We start from the raw sequence: 18,813 nt of genomic DNA on the forward strand, positions 1-18,813 counted from the left end.
GTTTATATAAAGTTCTTGGTAAAAAGACAAGACAAAGAGAAATTGAAAAATATAAAGGAGGCTTTTACCCTAAAAAGGGACAAACAAAAAAAATGCCACTAAAAATAAAAAATAAATCAAACTTCAATTTTTTTAAAACTTATATTAACTTAAAAAAAACTAATATTAAGGAATGTAAACTAACCAATTGTTGTATGGATTAATAAAGCTTTAATAATAATAATAATGTACTTTCACTCTGTAAGTATACATGAATTTCCGAAAAGTAATTAAACCTATAAAATAGTGTAATTTATTATTATAAATATTAGCCTATGTTCTTAATCTATAAGTGTGAATCTGTTATACCGGACGACTTTTGTTCAGGTTTGAAAAACTTAACAAATGTGCCTGACATACATAGTTAGAGATAATAACAAGACATGACTAAAATCTCATTGAGACCAATCCTTGTTATCATTTTGTTTTCACAATTGACAAAAAAGTATAGGTCGTTATTCGATTAATAAACTAGTTTTATTTTAATACAATACGTAAGAAATCAGGTTTTTTATTAAGCTAAAAAGTCAAATATTTCATATTAATATCGTAAACGTATCCGCAAAAATTTCGTCAGCCATAGACATAGACAAGCCATTGTGTTTACATTTAATTTTATCTTACATTTTACTTAGTCATCTTCAAAAATTGTCATAACTGGTAACACTGAAAATGTTTATAAACTGAAAAACAGCTTAATGTAGAAAGTTGCCAATATCATCTCGACACCTGCAATAGTTTAATATTCAACAGTTCGTTTTGTGGAGTGCGGTGTCGCATTATCGTGGTGAAGGAGGATCCTGCTTCGAAGGCACTGCAGTAACTGTCCTTCCATCTTCTAGCACAACTGTCACGAAATGACCGTTCCGTTGACATGTTCCGACTAAAGAATGAGGCAATAATCTTTTTATTCTTCCCCTTTCTTTATCTTAGGTGGCCAATCCTCGAAAGGAAACACCCACTGAGCTGATTGTCTTTTGGTTTCGGGTTGGTAGCAATATAGCTTTCATCACCTGTGACAATGTCAAATACAGCATTTGACTCAGCACCGTTGAAGTTATCTAACATTTGGCGACACCAGTCCATGCGAAGGTGTTTCTGGTCGTCGGTTAAAGTATGGAGAATAAATCATAATAAATAAAGGACATTTTCACGTATGACAAGAGTTTTAGATTTGCCGCGAATTCACAAAAACAAATGACAAATTAATGTAATATACTACATTAGGTTACAAAAGAGTTCTAAAATTGAAATTCAAAAAAGTTTTCATCAGTAATGTTTCTAGCTTGCTAGTTCTAAAAACTTTCAGTTAGTCACGTACGGCAAGAGTAGCAATAATTACTTCTTACACACTTATTCTTGTACGTATAAAAATTCAAATCTCCGTAATTAATAACAGTTGAATTTATATTGTATTTCTACAATATACGTTTATGTCTAAAATATATTTTTTTAATAAAAAAGTATTTACTTATCGTCGTTAACTGGAATGTTTAAAGCAAACTCTAAATGGAATTACAATTTGATCGAAAATTTTAGAGAAACGATGTTTTTTGTACAAATAAATTTTGATATAAATAAGTAAAACCCGAAAATTATATTTAATAACAACCAATTGAGGACGATTAGAAAAAGCAGATCACAAAAAGGTTTGTTTTGTAGCCGTAGTGGCAACTTATTAAAGTTCACTTTACGGTTATTTACATTTGACCCAACTGTCAAATAAGTAAATATGAAACTAAGCAAAAAATACTGTATAAACTACTTAGAAAAAATACCGCCAGAAATGAAGAGATAATGTAACTAAAGAAAAAAATCAAAACGGTAATGGTGATATTAAATCCAAAAATATTTACTTGTTTGATTTAATACCTTAAACTTAAGAAGGGCCCATTTGTTAGAATGTACTCCAGGCCGCACATAGGCTTCCGGCACCGGGTATATGTATAATATAAAAATGAAACGGATACTAACTACACTTAGGGTCCTTCAAGAAAAGAGCGTACTAATTCTTAAAAGGCCGGCGATACACTCGCGAGCCCTCTGGCATTGTGTGTCCATGGGCGGCGGTATCACTTAACATCAGGTGAGCCTCCTGCCCATTTGCGCCCTGTTCTATAAAGAAAAAAATATTTATGTTCGTTTTGCAGATGATGTCGAATATAGAAAATTCTTGCTGTTTACAATTGAATAATATTGATCATTTGCATACTATCTAAAAGGAAAAAAGCCAAACCAAGAATATAACAAATTTAATTGTTATTACTAAGATTCGTGTAAACATCATTATAATTATCGCGTGATAGGATTTTCCGTAATTTATATTTAAAACTGACCCGTATGTTTCTGTACAGACAACCTTCTTCTGTAGATTTATTTATTAATTAATTTGCTATATTTGTTTTAATATTGTAGAATTGTTTGATGATTTGCTTCTTTTTAAAAAGAGTACCGAGAGTTTTTTACGCCGGCTTTTTCTATCGGCCAATACCCTGTCTTCTTTGCCGATGAGTAGAGATGTCAACGGGCTCGAATTTAATGACGTGGAATAAGTGATACCATCATGATCCTATGTTCCAAAAAAACGTATTTTATTTTTATTTATTTATTTAGAAAAACAGATTCTTATTCTCACTTTGTAATATTTGACGTTACTTTTCTCTCTGTCCCTGTATCAGGATCACGCCTTCTGTATTCTTTTTAAATATTTGCATTATCGATATCGGCAAAAATCGGTGTTATCTAGTGTGAGGAACAATTAGTAGCAATTTAAATGTATTATTTTATTACAAGATTTTTAATTTTAGCATAACAACAAATAAATAGAATGCTTTGTGATTTTTAGAGTTTTCTTCTTTTTCTGACTTTTTTTTTGACTTTTTTTGACCCCTTACAAGACTAATGAGATAGCACTTAATCAATAAACTACAGTGGAATTGTCTTGAACCTGATAGTATCCTGTATTATTTGTTTTGTGGTTATGAACTATTTAAATGGGTATTTCTTTGGACAATTAACCAGTGTTGTAAATAGGCTGTAGGTATACCAATATAACACTTCTGTTATATTATACGTAAATATTTATAGAGATTTACAGATATACATACCTACTTGATCGTCCTTTGCAGATTTAATTTTTATATACCTAACGTTGTTATCGTAATATCGGTCGGTGTTTTTGTCTTTGAAAGAATAATATTCTATCGCAAAATAATGATGAGGGGAAATAGAAATATAATATTCTGTGATGCCACTATACCAATATTTGATTTTGAGTGAATAAAATATGTTTGGCTACTATTCGTTTACGTGTATATTAACTTCTTTTGTAATATTTTAATAGTTTTAATTTTTTAATGGCTGGCAATGCACTTGTGAATCCTCATGACAATGTGAGTTTTCATGTGCACTTATCACTTAACATCAAGTGAGTCTTCTGCCCGTTTGTCTCCTCATACAAAAAAACATACATTTTCGTTTTTGTAACTAAATTACCAATTATACCCAATTATTAAATCAGTATTGAATGTTGAATTTACAGAGTAACTCTGCAGTTTCAGCATATCAGACTATGCTGAAACTGCAGAGTTATTTAATTATAAAAGCGGCGAATAAAAGCGTGTGGCTACACCTAATTATTCATTAAATTTCATGGTTTGCAAATCGATCAGTTGTGCTCCTCTTCAGTGTTTAAGTTACTTCATTTTAGTGCTGCAATGGCTAGTGAGTATTTTTATTATTTATTTAAACTAACGAAATGAACAAACACACAGTACAATTTTAAGAAACTCTTAAGTAATGTAGTTGTTATCAACCCCACCAATTCTTGGATTTTAATTAACTGTTTTGACTTTTAACGCCCAAACCCAATAATTAATCCACAGTCTCAGATTGTTTTCAATCAAACCGTAAAAGTCGATCGATCTCCTACCTGCATCCAAATAAATCCCATCCCAAACCCTACGAAGACAATAATTTCTAGCGATGGATAGATGCAGTCTCTTCGCTCTTTACACTCATATTTGATAATCAATTTAAACCAAATAAAATAAATAAAACCGTACAAATAATATTAAAATATACATGGCTATGTTTAAAACATATCAAATAGCTTTTTGATTAATTTAAACACTGGTGTAAGTTAAAATCTTAAGATAGGATATTGTCACAGTTGAACTGTCATTTTCATACAAAGGTCTATCCACGTACACCAATCTGACGTATAACTTATCCGATAGATAGCTTTTATCGACAGATGGCTATTACAATTCGTCGATTAGTTACTGGCATACTTTTTTATGATTACCTATCTATTAGAGCTTCTATATTGAGTGTGTCTTTTCTTTTTTACAACGCCCTGGTCGACAAACTTACTACATATTTCTAGTTTATGTTCTCTTATAAAATTATTTTTTGAAATCAAAATAATTATTTGTAACTTTTATGTGATGTGGTGGCAAAATCTGTGTGGTCTTCTTTCCGACAATATATGAAATCATTTCCTATTTTTTTTGAATAAATTGGCGCTTTTGTAATTATTTTGTATTCCACTTATAGGTGATGTTCGTATTTATAGGTGATTTAGTGATTACCTACTTATGTATTTAGAATATTACAAATTAAATTTAAATGTCCAAGGATGGGTAACATTTACGTTGAGTTTTAAACAATAATAACACTTTAAGTTTTGCACTACATTTCCCTTACTTACGCATTAATATATCGACATAAGTTAATATTTGGTCAGGTGCAGTTAAAGTCATTTTCGCACCTACGATTCAGACAATATTTAAAGTTAAATTGTGTGTGCTGTTCCATTATAGTGTAAACATTATCGCTTTTTACCTTTAAAATATAATATCAAGTTCAAAATTGTAGTTTTTTTAGTTTTACTATATACATATATTCTCAATAATACTTGTGCACCTTGACACAAAAAAAGTCATAATATCACAGGCATTTATTTTAATTACTTAAACAAAGCATATACTATATATCTTATCTTAATATACATAAATGTCCTGTCACGATGTTTGTCCGCGATGGACTCCTTAACTACTTAACCGATTTTAAATTAAATTGGCACACCGTGAGGAGTCTGGTCCAGCTTAAGAGATAGGATAGCTTACATCTTTAATTATATTCGCAATTTTATTGCAAATATTTATTTGTCTATAATTAGTTGACAGTCAGAATTATTAATTTATTTTATTTATTCATTTATTTCAAACATACACACATTATCAGGCCTAACACTTTAAGACCTATATATACATATATAATATACACATATTATCTGTTAACTCCAAAAGATTCTAACAGATCGATACTTTTCGACTGGATTAAGTGAGTAATCAATAGATGGCACTGCTATGGTAAACCGACAAACGTGTCATACATATAAGCTACAATTCAATATCAAGATTACCACGTGTTAAAGGCTAAAGTATAAATTATAATTTTGTGAAACGAAGGAGAAATAAAGTTCGCGGGGGCAGCTAGTACATATTATATAAAAAGTGATTAGACGCTCGAAGCAGTTACCTATTTCAGGATCAATTTCGTGTTTCTTTAAAATGTATTGTTTAGATCCTGCTTAGATCCAGAATACCATCATTGTGTTTGATCTCAAAATCTTTAACTTTATTCTCCTCTTTTCGTTATTATGGCATGTTACCTATAAGTTATGTGTTATTAACAGAAATTAAATTACAGATCGAGGACCACCTGACTTCATCACTAATGGTCTTCAGGCGGCAGTTTTAGAATGGATTAGATCTTTGGACTTAGAGCTTGTAAGTATCTTACTGGCAAGGAGTTGGCCACTGTCAATATTAGATAGTAGCGAACCTCGATGGAGACCTGTTGAAGTAACGGATACCGATAATGTTGTACGACTGGATAGGAGGCAAAGATTGCTTAGATGGGATAGAAGACCACCGAATGAGATATTTTTAGATGGATTCGTTCCAATTGTGACAAGAGAGTACCCGGATTGGGAAGAGACAGACTTGTATGGTTTTGCAAAAAATAACCACCCTTCCTTCTTTGTTTCAACTACAAAAACACAAAGAAACAAAAAAAAGTATGTTTGGACACCTAGAAGTGCCAACCGCGGTATAGTATATCAATACGAAATTTATGCTCCTGGAGGAGTCGATGTCAATGAGTCTTTATTACATGAATCACCTTGGCCTAATCAAATGGAGGTTGCATTTCCTGGAGGAATTCAAAATATATATATAAGATCAGCAAGAGAACTCCAAGACGGACGAATTCAAAGAATTTGGATAAATCCAAATTTTTTGGATCCCGGCGAATTAGAACCCATTGCTTCTTCTTCGCGAACTCCTAATGTTATATGGAGAGAAAACCACCCTGATGGTAATCATAAGGATTCTGATGGTCGCTCTAAAAGATCGGCAAGCTTCAATGATGACTTAATGTTTGGCGGTGCCGGTGGCGTAGAAGAGGATACATTTGGTGATGAGATTGATAACCCTAAACCATTTCCAGATGGTGAATTTACTATCGAAAGTATCAACGATAATAATTTCTTTTTAGATTTAACTCAAAATGTATCAGGTGGAATTATTCACAGTCATATATATAATGGCGGGGAAAATCAAATATGGGTACTGAGTTATGATGAAAATAAAAAGGGTTACAAAATAAAGAGTAAACAAAATCCCAGTCTACTGTTGAGTTGGAATAGTAATGATACTTCTAGGGAAAAAATTCTTCGGGGATATACAGAGAGTGGTAGCAAAAACCAATACTGGCAAATCGAACAGAAAAATGAATATTTCAGATTTAGGAATCTTGAAAATTCACCGATGATTATAACTGTTGAGAATAAAACAAGTAACTATGGTGGAAAAGAAATTACTGTGCAAACTGAAGCTGGTGAAGAAAGCAAGTCTCAGGTATGGAAAATTAAACCTATGTCTTATCAGCCGGTCGCAAATGGCGATTATTATATGTTCAATCGTGATTTGTTAGATAAAGTTGTTGACTTTAGTAATCAAGAAGATTCCTTGGTTCATGGTCATACCTTTATGGATAACGACAATCAAAAGTGGAACTTTACTTACGATAGCGGCAAGCAAGCTTATAAGATAAGGAGTGGTCGAAAAACAAATCTGTTTTTGAGCTGGAATGCTTCTTCAAACGAAATGGTTCTTCGAGGATTTACAGAAAGCGGTAATAAGGATCAGTATTGGCGCATTGAACGGACCGCTGATGAGTCTTATAGATTTAGGAATCTGGAGAATTTAAGTTTGATTATGATGTTAAGTAAAGAAGATAGTCCATATGGTGGATTAAATCTGATAGTACATGATTCTAACGATGATAGTAATTTCTATTCGTACTGGAAAATCAAACCCATCTTTTATCAATACATTCCAGACGGCGATTATCATATATTCAATCATAACTTCCCAAATACACTGATTGATTATACTAATCAAGAGGGTGCTTTGGTCCATGGTCATAATTATTTCGGGAATAATAACCAAAAGTGGTCATTTGTCTTTGATGGAAATCAAAAAGCTTATAAAATAAAGAGCGGTGTAAATTCAGATCTTCTGTTAACCTGGGATAGCAATGTTGCATCCAAGGAAATGGTTCTTAGAGCATACACAGAAAACGAGAATATGAGCCAATATTGGCGCCTTGATAAATTAAATAACGGATCATACAAGATCAAAAATCAAAATGACTATGAAAAGGAAATAGCTATAACTAATAATGATAGCCCCTATGGAGGTAGAGAGCTATTAGTATCAAGTAGTGTAGAAAGTGGAAACAATTGGTATCTTAAAAGAGTAGGGGAAGTGGCTTTACCAAATGGGAAGTTTAGAATCGCAACTAAACTTAATTACAAAAAAGTAATTGATTTTGATCATAAATACAACTTAATTATTATAGATAACCTCAATCTTGCTACTAGCGAATGGGAAATCAATTACGATTCAAACTATAAAGCGTACAATATACATTCTGCAGACACCTTAAATATAGGATGGATATATCAAAATAAAAACTTTTTTGTGAAGGTGGATAATATAGACGGACCTGATAGTAGGGACGCAAGATATTATTGGACTATAGAATATAGTATTCAGCATGGGTGCTATATGATAAGAAGTTATCACGAGCCTTCTCATGCAGTGGGTTATTCTGACAATAATTCGCTTGTAACTGATACATCAACCTACTCCGATAATCAATTATTTCATTTTATTCCATTAAACAAATAGATATATAGTCTATAACGTGGTTCTAACAAGATAACATAATATTATAATGTTGTTAGTAATAAGAACGCTTAGTTATTTCAATAGAACATAGAAAAAGCAAACAATCTTTTAATTAAATAAGTATATAATCATGAATGTTTATGTACACGTTTAAATAAAATATTGCATAAGCATCTCCTTAAATTCCAATTGCAATACGAAACTAGAAATTGTTTTTTGCTATTTTAGTACCGATACAGTTCCTCATACGTTGTGACAGCATTGAGCTTCGTGTTCATCGTGTTAATCGAGTTATTTCAAAACGAAAGCAAAATGTCATAAAATCATGTTTTGAATCAAGGAGTTTAGTTAACAATATTTACAATCGACCTTGACAAATAGTTAAAAATCGCAAAAAAAAAATTGTTTAAACGTCGGAGATTGATGCGTATTAGAAATGTTTGTAGTCTAGACAAACCTGATGTTAAGTAATTAAAACTTTGAAAATATCACACATACATTTCTTCGTCTGATTAAAAAATATAAAAAAAGGTATTATTATTATTAAACATTTTTTATATAGTAATTATATTTTAATTGTGCTTCGTATAGTCTTGTATGCAATAAAACTACCTATTATGATTTATTGGTAATAGTTATAATGTTATTTTTTTAATATAAGTATCATTAATATTTGAGAAATGCGGTTAAGGCTTGCTCATAACAGCGCTGTCTTAAACAGCAACGCAAATCCAGATTTATGCATTTAATTATAAAACATAAATAAAATTATGAAAATTAAAAAATAAATAAATATAAATTAAAAGTTAAAAAAAATATTTACTTTAAATTATTATTACTATTTTATTATTTACTTATCTATAATTTAGAATATAAATAAAATTATTTTGTAATTGAAATTTATTCCAATAAAGTATGAAGTAAAGCAATCTGTGCGTTTTTATTTTCCTCGGTAGGTAATTAATTTTATAAATGTCTAAAGCCTACCCTAGGCGCTGTTTTTAAAAATGGTCATATTTAGCTGACATGATAAATATAAATAAATATGCTTACAGTAATGTAATACTTAGTATATATCAATGTTTTCCAATATTGGCGTCCTGATAGCGGTCCTTATAGCGAAACCATATTGGAACTGCTCTTTAAAGATATGGACGAATACATATAGTCTATCTCATTATGATGCCCATTTAAGTAGTCTGTACTTGTACATCGCTTAATTTTATTTTGTATATCCTTTTTACTCCTGTTGTAATTACAAGTATATGAGTAAGAATTATAATTGGAGCTAATGCGAAAATGCGTTAGACGTCAAATAAGTTTTATATATTTTCAATTATAAACCTATTAAAGCCACCAAACTAAGTGCCACCAAACTACTTGTGAAGAGGCAGTTTAAAAAATGCAGGTTTATATAGAGAGAAAAATATTATAATATTAAACAGTATCTGGTATCAACTGGAAGAAACTTAGTTTTGACTAATTTAAAAAAAAATTGTAAGAGGTTTACGGTGGCCGTTATTGTTTTGTATATAGGTGAGTATATGTGTTTATTGTTTAAGCAAGGTTCTTCGGGCATTAACCGATTTTCATAAATTATTCTGAACTACTTTGTAATGAATTCTGTAATTACATGGCTAGTTATTAATTATATCCGATATTAATTGAAATGTCTCATGAAAATTTAAGCTATGCCGTCATTATTCGCTTGTAATTAACTTAGAATTTATAATAATTATTATTTATTGCGAGAATATGGTACATAAATAATATGGTGGTACCATCGAAAGTTCGCATATTCTGTAACACATAATGGCGTGCAAATTAATAGGAATTTTATTAATTATACAGAATAAATCATATAGTCCAATTAATATCAATAAGTCAATTCTCAAATTATTTGTATCATACACATCATATTTTTCGTTATCAAACTATTATAAATTACAACATTTCAAACAAAAAATCACTTCGTTCAAGAAAAATTGTATTACTTGCAGCTAATTTTCGCAAATAAAGGGAAAAGAGATATTGATCGATTTAAATGTCAAAATATACATATAAAATATAAATGACACTCATTAAAGCATTGCATATGTTAAAATATAACATTGCCTAATTCCAGCCTGCCTGTTCCTGTTTCTTATAACCTTTGACATTGTTTTCAGCGCTACCTATACGGGAAGTCAAAAACTTTATCTCAAGCCACCGTTTTGTTTTTTGTCTCGGATAACAGAAACACTATCGCTATCATGAAAATATACTATATTTTCATCAATAACCTTTATATTCATACTTCTGAGGCAGATTTTAAGATTCCTAAGGCTGTTTAGCGATCGCTCTATTGTTCACGGCGAAGCGATTCCAATTAGTCCTAAAGCCGTAGTCGTTTTATTGGCTCTTGTCCTCTTCCACTACAATTCAATTCAAGTAACATGGCCTGAAAGATATTAAGCATTTGTTTGTAATGACGTTAATAAACTGGCTGGCTATTGCTCAATGCCCGAACCCAATATGTGGATACATTATTATTTATACATACCATATCATAATATTTTTATGGCTGTTATATTGGACGACCTGCGTCGGAAAAGATCTTTCAACTTCTAACACAATGGTATAGTTTAGTTATATACACCTGAAACGTTAAAAGCCACATTATTTTTCAGACACAATATTTTATCTAGATATTAAGGGTAATAAAGTGCGGAGGAAAAGCGTATAATATAATTCTCTTTGTAGCGTATAATATAATTATCTTTGACGTCGTAGGTTCAAACCCCTTTTGCATCATGAACAACTTTTTTGGCAATTTTCAAAATATAGATTTTTTTTAATTATTCATTTGTTAAAATTTATTTGTATTGCCTAATATATCTTATTAGTTAAATGTGAACATGTTTTATTTATGGTACATTTAAACTTGCGTGAAGTTTTCTCTTCCTGTAACCACTTAAACCTTACCCATCTGCACCGATGGTCATATGTTTTTTTTTATATTCTAACATACACTTGCCTTTGTTACAATGTTTTATAGTCGGCATATCTATCTATTCATAATTAGGAGTACATTAAAAAGAAAACGTAAAAAAGTAATTTTTTGGAAATGACAAGTAGTGTAAAATTTTAAAATTATAAGGATTATTATTCCTATGAATTCTCCTGAAAAGACTTAAATAGTATATTTTGATGGTTATTGCAATACGACCATTGTACCTCCAAAGCGACAGATCAACAGATTGATGATGTGATAAAAGTATATATATATGTTATTTGAAATCTGTATTTTTATAATTGTTATATCGTTAGTTACAATTAAATGAGGCATCGAAAAACATAATTAAAATAATAATTTTCACACACTGCATTTTTTTTTAGAAAGGGCCTTTACAGCTCAGCACGAGCTGTTTTGGCGAGCTTACAACAATCGAGCACTCTCATAATGCTCTCGCGTGATACTCGCAATCAATACCAACTCAGTGACAGAAAAATCATTTGTGTTTTATTCTTTAAGTTGGCATTGATCGAAATTATCGTTAGTAATATTATTTATTGTTGAAAAATTTGTAAAGCTTTCGTTTCGTCGTAGATTTTGAACATAATCAAAGTTATTTCAAAATGCTAAAAATATAATTATAATGGCTCAAATAACTCATCTGTTTCATTAACATATATATTTCCAATAAATATAATCACTTGATATTAAACTTATTGATTCATTTGTTAAAATTTATTTGTATTGCCTAATATATCTTATTAGTTAAATGTGAACATGTTTTATTTATGGTACATTTAAACTTGCGTGAAGTTTTCTCTTCCTGTAACCACTTAAACCTTACCCATCTGCACCGATGGTCATATGTTTTTTTTTATATTCTAACATACACTTGCCTTTGTTACAATGTTTTATAGTCGGCATATCTATCTATTCATAATTAGGAGTACATTAAAAAGAAAACGTAAAAAAGTAATTTTTTGGAAATGACAAGTAGTGTAAAATTTTAAAATTATAAGGATTATTATTCCTATGAATTCTCCTGAAAAGACTTAAATAGTATAGGAGTGTTTTGAAAGTTATTGCAATACGACCATTGTACCTCCAAAGCGACAGATCAACAGATTGATGATGTGATAAAAGTATATATATATGTTATTTGAAATCTGTATTTTTATAATTGTTATATCGTTAGTTACAATTAAATGAGGCATCGAAAAACATAATTAAAATAATAATTTTCACACACTGCATTTTTTTTTTAGAAAGGAATCTCGCTGTTGGCCTTAAGGGCCTTTACAGCTCAGCACTAGCTGTTTTGGCGAGCTTACAACAATCGAGCACTCTCATAATGCTCTCGCGTGATACTCGCAATCAATACCAACTCAGTGACAGAAAAATCATTTGTGTTTAATTCTTTAAGTTGGCATTGATCGAAATTATCGTTAGTAATATTATTTATTGTTGAAAAATTTGTAAGGCTTTCGTTTCGTCGTAGATTTTGAACATAATCAAAGTTATTTCAAAATGCTAAAAATATAATTATAATGGCTCAAATAACTCATCTGTTTCATTAACATATATATTTCCAATAAATATAATCACTTGATATTAAACTTATTGATTTATTTAAACTCGGATTTATTAAAACTAAACGCACTTGATAAATCATCGTCATCACTATCATTTGGACAAGATGATTCAATTAAAAAGTGTATAATTTATTTAGAAATCATTTTTAGATCCAACACTGAACTTAGCGCACTCTGCTGATGCATTTGAAAACTAATTCACGTTCCAATTAAGCTTCAGCATAATTCGGCATCGTGCGCCATTGAGTCGCATTATACTCTGTAATTGGAAAACTACCTTATACTGCAAACATAATTTCTATTATTTATGCCTACTACTTATGTCTCATATTGTTAAGAATATTTTGCATTAGAACTTAGTGCTTCTCTTCCTACGAGCTATAAGGAGAATCCTCGATCAGTCTAACCATTGCCCCAGTGGTTTAGATGGAAGACTTATACGTATCGGTGGGTATAACTTAGCGCGATTCATCGCACTGATTGTAGATGTCGCTATAATACGTTTAAGAACAGGATCGTATAAAAAATCCTATGAATAATGTAGTGCGAATTTTGGAAATGGAATGTAATATAGTTCTACTTTTAAATCGGTTCTGCCCAAAGAGAATATAGAAAATATGCCATAGATTAGAAATTTAAAAATAATAAAACACACGCACATATCTGCTACCTGAACGGCATCATTAAATCTGTTCGTCTCCTAAATGAAAAAAGGCCTATAAAGGACATCAAAAAAGTAGATATGTATGAACTTGAGTAAGTACAAGAGAAGTATAAAAAAATTAATTGAATCACAAAAATTGATTACTACAAAACATTTTTTTTCAGAATAAATTGATTCATTATTCTAATTTAAGTGTACGTGCACAATTATTGTAGTGTTCTTTAGGCGCACTAGTTGTACAAATTCTAAGGTAAATAAAAAGTTACATAATGTAACGAAAGTTGTAATATGAATTTTATTACGTATGTAACTTATATCCGAATAAACTAACAACAACTGATTACCAAAAATAAAATATCCTAATCCTCATAAAAGTGGCGGCGCCATTGGATTTTTATTTAATTTTTTAGCAGTATAATCCAAATTTAAAATGTTTTGGCATATTATGAATATGTATTGCATTAAAAGAACAATAATATGCGGTTTTAGGAAGTGCGGGGTGCGACATGTGAACTGATCTGATAAGTGACACGGCTGTGCGTTTTCTATTGTTATGACCAATTCGGAAATGTGGACACCGTTAGTTACTGTTTCCACTGTTTACCAGCGTTCCAAAAATAATTAAATCGGAAAATACAATGTATTATATTAGACTAGAAATAATATATTACCTATAATTGTTAGAAAATACTAGAATGCCTACCATGACAAATAGTAATTTCTGTTAGCGTCTCTAAAATATTGTCAGTCATACTTAAAGTGACCATTTATTCTTTGACTCAAAACGAGACATTGGTTTAATTTAGGTCAAATAATAATTAGTAAATAAAAAAAACACTTTTAAAGTAGAAAAAGTTAGTTGGCTTAAAAGTTACGGCGGATCCAGCTTTCGCTTGTCGCCAGAAGGGATTACATAGTTGTGATCAACTCAAGAACTGATACATTTGTCATCATACAAATTTATTATATTGAAGATACGTAGTTACATAAAATCTGTATGGTGACAAAATATTGAAATAAAATCATTACAGTCAGAACCGTTTACGACGACATCGTTTAGAAAAACTTACCGGTTATCTTGACCAAAATGGAAGGTCCTGGCTGAATTCCATTGTATTAGGTTCTGAATAACAACGTCATCGGCTGTTACGATTATCGGTTTTTACGACCAAATATGAGTAGGCTCTTCGATGTCGTTATAACAGATTTTGGCTGTATGTTCAATTTGTGGTCCACCTAAGTCCTGGAACCAGCTTCTTTCGTGACCTCAATGACCCCCCTGGATCCGCCGTTGATACTCCAACAAAATTTCGTCTCCCGAGTTATGAATTTTGTTTACAATGGAACCACGGTGGTAAACAAAAAGCTCATGGTCCGTGACGGATGATTGAACGTTTGTGAACTTGCGGTGTGCAGGACACCATTTCGTGTTTGAAGCTGCTACTGTTGACATCGGGATTATGATCAGGTAAGAATACTTATATTTCTATATATTATATATATTTTAATATATTTTCATAAAAAAATTACTTCTAACGAGTTATAGTATGGATATGTCTACAATTGATGGACTATTGAATAAATATTAGCACCAATTATTTTTATTATTGCTTAGTTTAGGTATGGTAGGGCCTATTAAAAATAATGGTTTGATAACATATACATAGTTAATTTAACATTCTTCATTAATAACTAGATAAATCTGGCGCATCGGCCGGGATAAGGTCACACTCAACTTTAATTGAACCTTTTATTGTCCTCGGTAGAGTTTCACCTGACATAGGTACATCTTTTCATACTGTACCTTCTTATGGTCACGGCCTTCTAGACTCCTAGATATAATAATTTTTCTCCACTGTTCTATTAGCCTAGTAAATGCAGTGTGGTCTTTACAAGGGTTTAATGCCTACGGGTGGCAGCCCTAGTCACAATTTAGTAGAACCTTTGTCTTTTGTAGAGTTTTTTAAAATCATTCATTTATTTATGACGTACTTTTTCGGTGAAGACTCTCAGGTCCTACCCTTCCTCATCCACCACGAAACACATGCATATTACACGCTTATCTATAACTAATTTCTATATTCGTAATTTTACATTTAAAAGCCTTCTATATAAAATTCAAGGTATTTGTAGAAACAACAATTAATGTATAAAGTCCTTTGTTCCTAATAAAAATATTCATTATGTTCTCAATATGGTATTTGTAATGGTTGCATTTATGTATAGTAAAACTGTAATGTAGGTCAATCAAGCCAGACAATGGGTAAACGATGACGGGTCGATAGTGAATAGGCTTCATCAATGAACCAATAGTAGGCTGTGATTAATGGGACGTAAAATGTGACCTGTATCAGACATTACACTGTGAAGTATACAAATATTTTATTAACATTTTTAAAAGTCTTCAGTGAGGCTTTGCAATTCACTTCCTGTCTTTTAGATTATCCTACCTTCAAATCTCTTATATTCAAGAATTAATTTCCAAATCGTATCCCTAACTGATATGAATTTCTTCTATTCCATGGGTCCTTTTTATTTTTGTCCCTTTCACTTACGTATGTTAAAATAGCTTAGCTTTGTTTCATTAGTTTAGTCTAAGTAATTGTATGTACGCACTTCTTGTTATCACCTTTATTTCATTTTTTCTGACAGAGGTTCCCTGCAATATATATCACTGAAAGCTGATAAGACCGCCAGTTTACCTCCTTTTAATTTATTTATTATTATTTATTTTTTAATTAATTATTTAGATTAAACTGTATTGAGGCATTACTGCAACGTGTGTAAATAAATAAATAAAAGCATATGATGGACAAGAATCAAAGTAGAGATATCGTTTGGCTTCCGAATATCAAAAACGTAATGGATTTTCACATAGTTTGTGCTTATTTTTGACTATGAATCATTCCATTACCATACAAGCGAATGTCATGCAATTAGTAATTAATCGCCTGCACTAGTATACCTAACACAATATTTCATATTACTGCTATATTTTTGCGTGGCGAAGGTTAATACGATAAGAGTAAATAAAATAATTTAGGCAGGCTTCATGGTCAGTGGCTTGTGACGCCATTTCCGCTATCCCATCACTATTCACATCCGTCTCTCACTATGAAAGCCTACAATATATTCGTATTTACCTAATCATTTTTGATTCAACGAGATTGTGAGGATTATAATTCAAATGGTTTTTATATTTTTGAAATAGAAGTTTAAATTATATTACCTTATTGTATTTATAGTGTAGATTCTTTTCTGAGAAAATTTTGTTTATTAATTAACGTAAAATAAGCTAAATTATTTCGCGTTAATTATGCACTACCGAGAGTAATTGCAGTACTAATGTCACTTTTTAAATATGGTCTGGTGGTAGAATAGTGAATATTTGGGGTTAATTTGTACTTTTAATGACAAATCTTAAAAAAATTCAGGCATTTTTTTTACTTTCAGTTGATACAATGATGAAGATTGCAACTTTATTTGTCCTCTTCGTACATACTGTTGTCTCATTTGACATACAGCAAGCAGCTGATGAAACTACTCAGGTTAATATTTAAAATTAATCAAACTTAACACCACATAGTAATAGATAAATTATAATAGCACATAAATTTGTTAATCATATTGCCAACGTCCATACCACGTTGAATACACCGGTTCTCGTCCGATCACCGAAGTTAAGCAACGTCGGGCGAGGTCAGTACTTGGATGGGTGACCGCCTGGGAACACCTCGTGATGTTGGCCTTTTTACTTTTTTAAAATATTAATCTCTATAAATATATCGCAGTTCTTATGTTTAATATTTTTATTATTGTTTAGGCGATAGAAGAAACGCAACGAGGGCGCCGAGACGTTATAGAAGAGGAAAAGTACTATAACATTCGAACTGAAAATCGGAGGGACATTAACCATCAACCATGGCTACCCGCGCCTCTTCCACCTGAAGACCCAACCACAAAGATTTCTATCACCAACCACTCCCCTGAACCTTTCTATCAGACTACAGAAGCTATCACTGACAAACCAACAGGCAGAGGTGCGAGAGCGTCAAATGATAATTGGGTAAAACTTCCGTACCCTAACCAAAACGACGTCCATCGAGAGGACATACTCACTCCTCCAAAGCCTCCAAACGACCTCATCAACTCACGAATGCCCAGAGTCAACTTCGTAACCCAAAACAAACAGTTAGAAGCTTCCGAATCGAGAAATGATAAAGAGGCCGTCCAGCGAACAACACGTACCGATGATTTAAGGACCGAGTTCGTTCGTCCCGAAGAAGACAGAACGCAGTACAAGCCAGTGTATCCACGACAAGCCGTTTATTACCCGGAAGACAACAGACGATATTCCGATGATCGATATTACGCCCCTGACGATTTATATAGACGCGACCCGTATGATCTATACGACCGCAAGAGGTATTACCCAGGCGCGTCGAGAGCGGACAGATACGACGAAACATACGACAACTATGTGCCTAGGAAACCGAAGCGGATAATATACTACGCACATCTTCCTGAAGTTGTTCGCACACCGCCCAGCGTTGATTTAAGATATCGCTACTCCGTTGACCCGTACAGGCGCTTCGACGATGATTATAGTGCGAGAACCGGTCGGTTCGACTATAGATTTAGAAATAGGTATCCTTACGCTCCAGTAAGGAAAGACGAACGTAGATTTGGTTATAGAGATTCAGCCGGCGCCAGCACAGCCAATAAAGACAAGAAGATTGAGGATAAAGTAACGCCTACGCCGATCCTGCCTCAAAAAGATGACAAGTTCAAGCCGACCGTGAACAGGAATAGGAACACGATAAATAGTCATCAGTACCACGACACTGGTGATAGCTTTAATGACCAATTAGCTCATAAAGGTTTCAAGGAGCCCGGCCGATCAGATGATAGCTACCACAGATTCGAAGAACCTTTTTTCCATAGCGCTGTAGATAATTCGTATCAAAGGAAATACTGACACGTCGATTATGTAAAGCAGGCAAGTTTTTATTGTAATTTCGAATAAATGTAACAAGTAACGGTTGTTTTAATTATTTCGGGAGAAGAGTTCGCGACAAATTATACAAGTAATAAATCGAGCATTTAAATTAAAACACGGAGGGTGAAGATGAATTTCATTAAGAATTAATTAATGTCATTCTTGGACCGTTTTGTTTTTCCTGGCGAATAAAAAACATCTGTCGGGATGTACGAGCAGCGACGCGTTTTCTTGAGGTAATTAAGCAATAAATTTTGTGG

At 31.9% G+C, this 18,813-nt stretch overlaps 2 protein-coding genes and 1 non-coding gene across 3 annotated transcripts; all 3 read left to right on the forward strand.

Annotated features, from left to right (window-relative positions):
* The first annotated feature begins 3,680 nt into the window (after positions 1-3,680).
* LOC111003153 (pierisin) lies at positions 3,681-9,086 on the forward strand. The gene is made up of 2 exons (XM_045628374.1): positions 3,681-3,762; positions 5,755-9,086. The coding sequence occupies exons 1-2, from the start codon at positions 3,756-3,758 to the stop codon at positions 8,301-8,303; spliced, it is 2,556 nt and encodes an 851-aa protein (XP_045484330.1). The 5' UTR covers positions 3,681-3,755; the 3' UTR covers positions 8,304-9,086.
* Positions 9,087-14,959: 5,873 nt separating this feature from the next.
* LOC110999370 lies at positions 14,960-18,584 on the forward strand. The gene is made up of 3 exons (XM_022268384.2): positions 14,960-15,022; positions 17,008-17,102; positions 17,378-18,584. Exons 2-3 carry the CDS (start codon positions 17,016-17,018, stop codon positions 18,530-18,532), a joined length of 1,242 nt encoding a protein of 413 aa, XP_022124076.1. The 5' UTR covers positions 14,960-15,022; positions 17,008-17,015; the 3' UTR covers positions 18,533-18,584.
* Positions 17,184-17,302, forward strand: LOC123689242. Its single transcript, XR_006750265.1, has one exon. It is a non-coding gene; the product is annotated as a 5S ribosomal RNA (ribosomal RNA).
* Positions 18,585-18,813: the final 229 nt, after the last annotated feature.

Source organism: Pieris rapae, chromosome 5 (genome assembly GCF_905147795.1).
Source record: "Pieris rapae chromosome 5, ilPieRapa1.1, whole genome shotgun sequence".
Classification (NCBI taxonomy): Eukaryota; Metazoa; Arthropoda; class Insecta; order Lepidoptera; family Pieridae; genus Pieris; species Pieris rapae.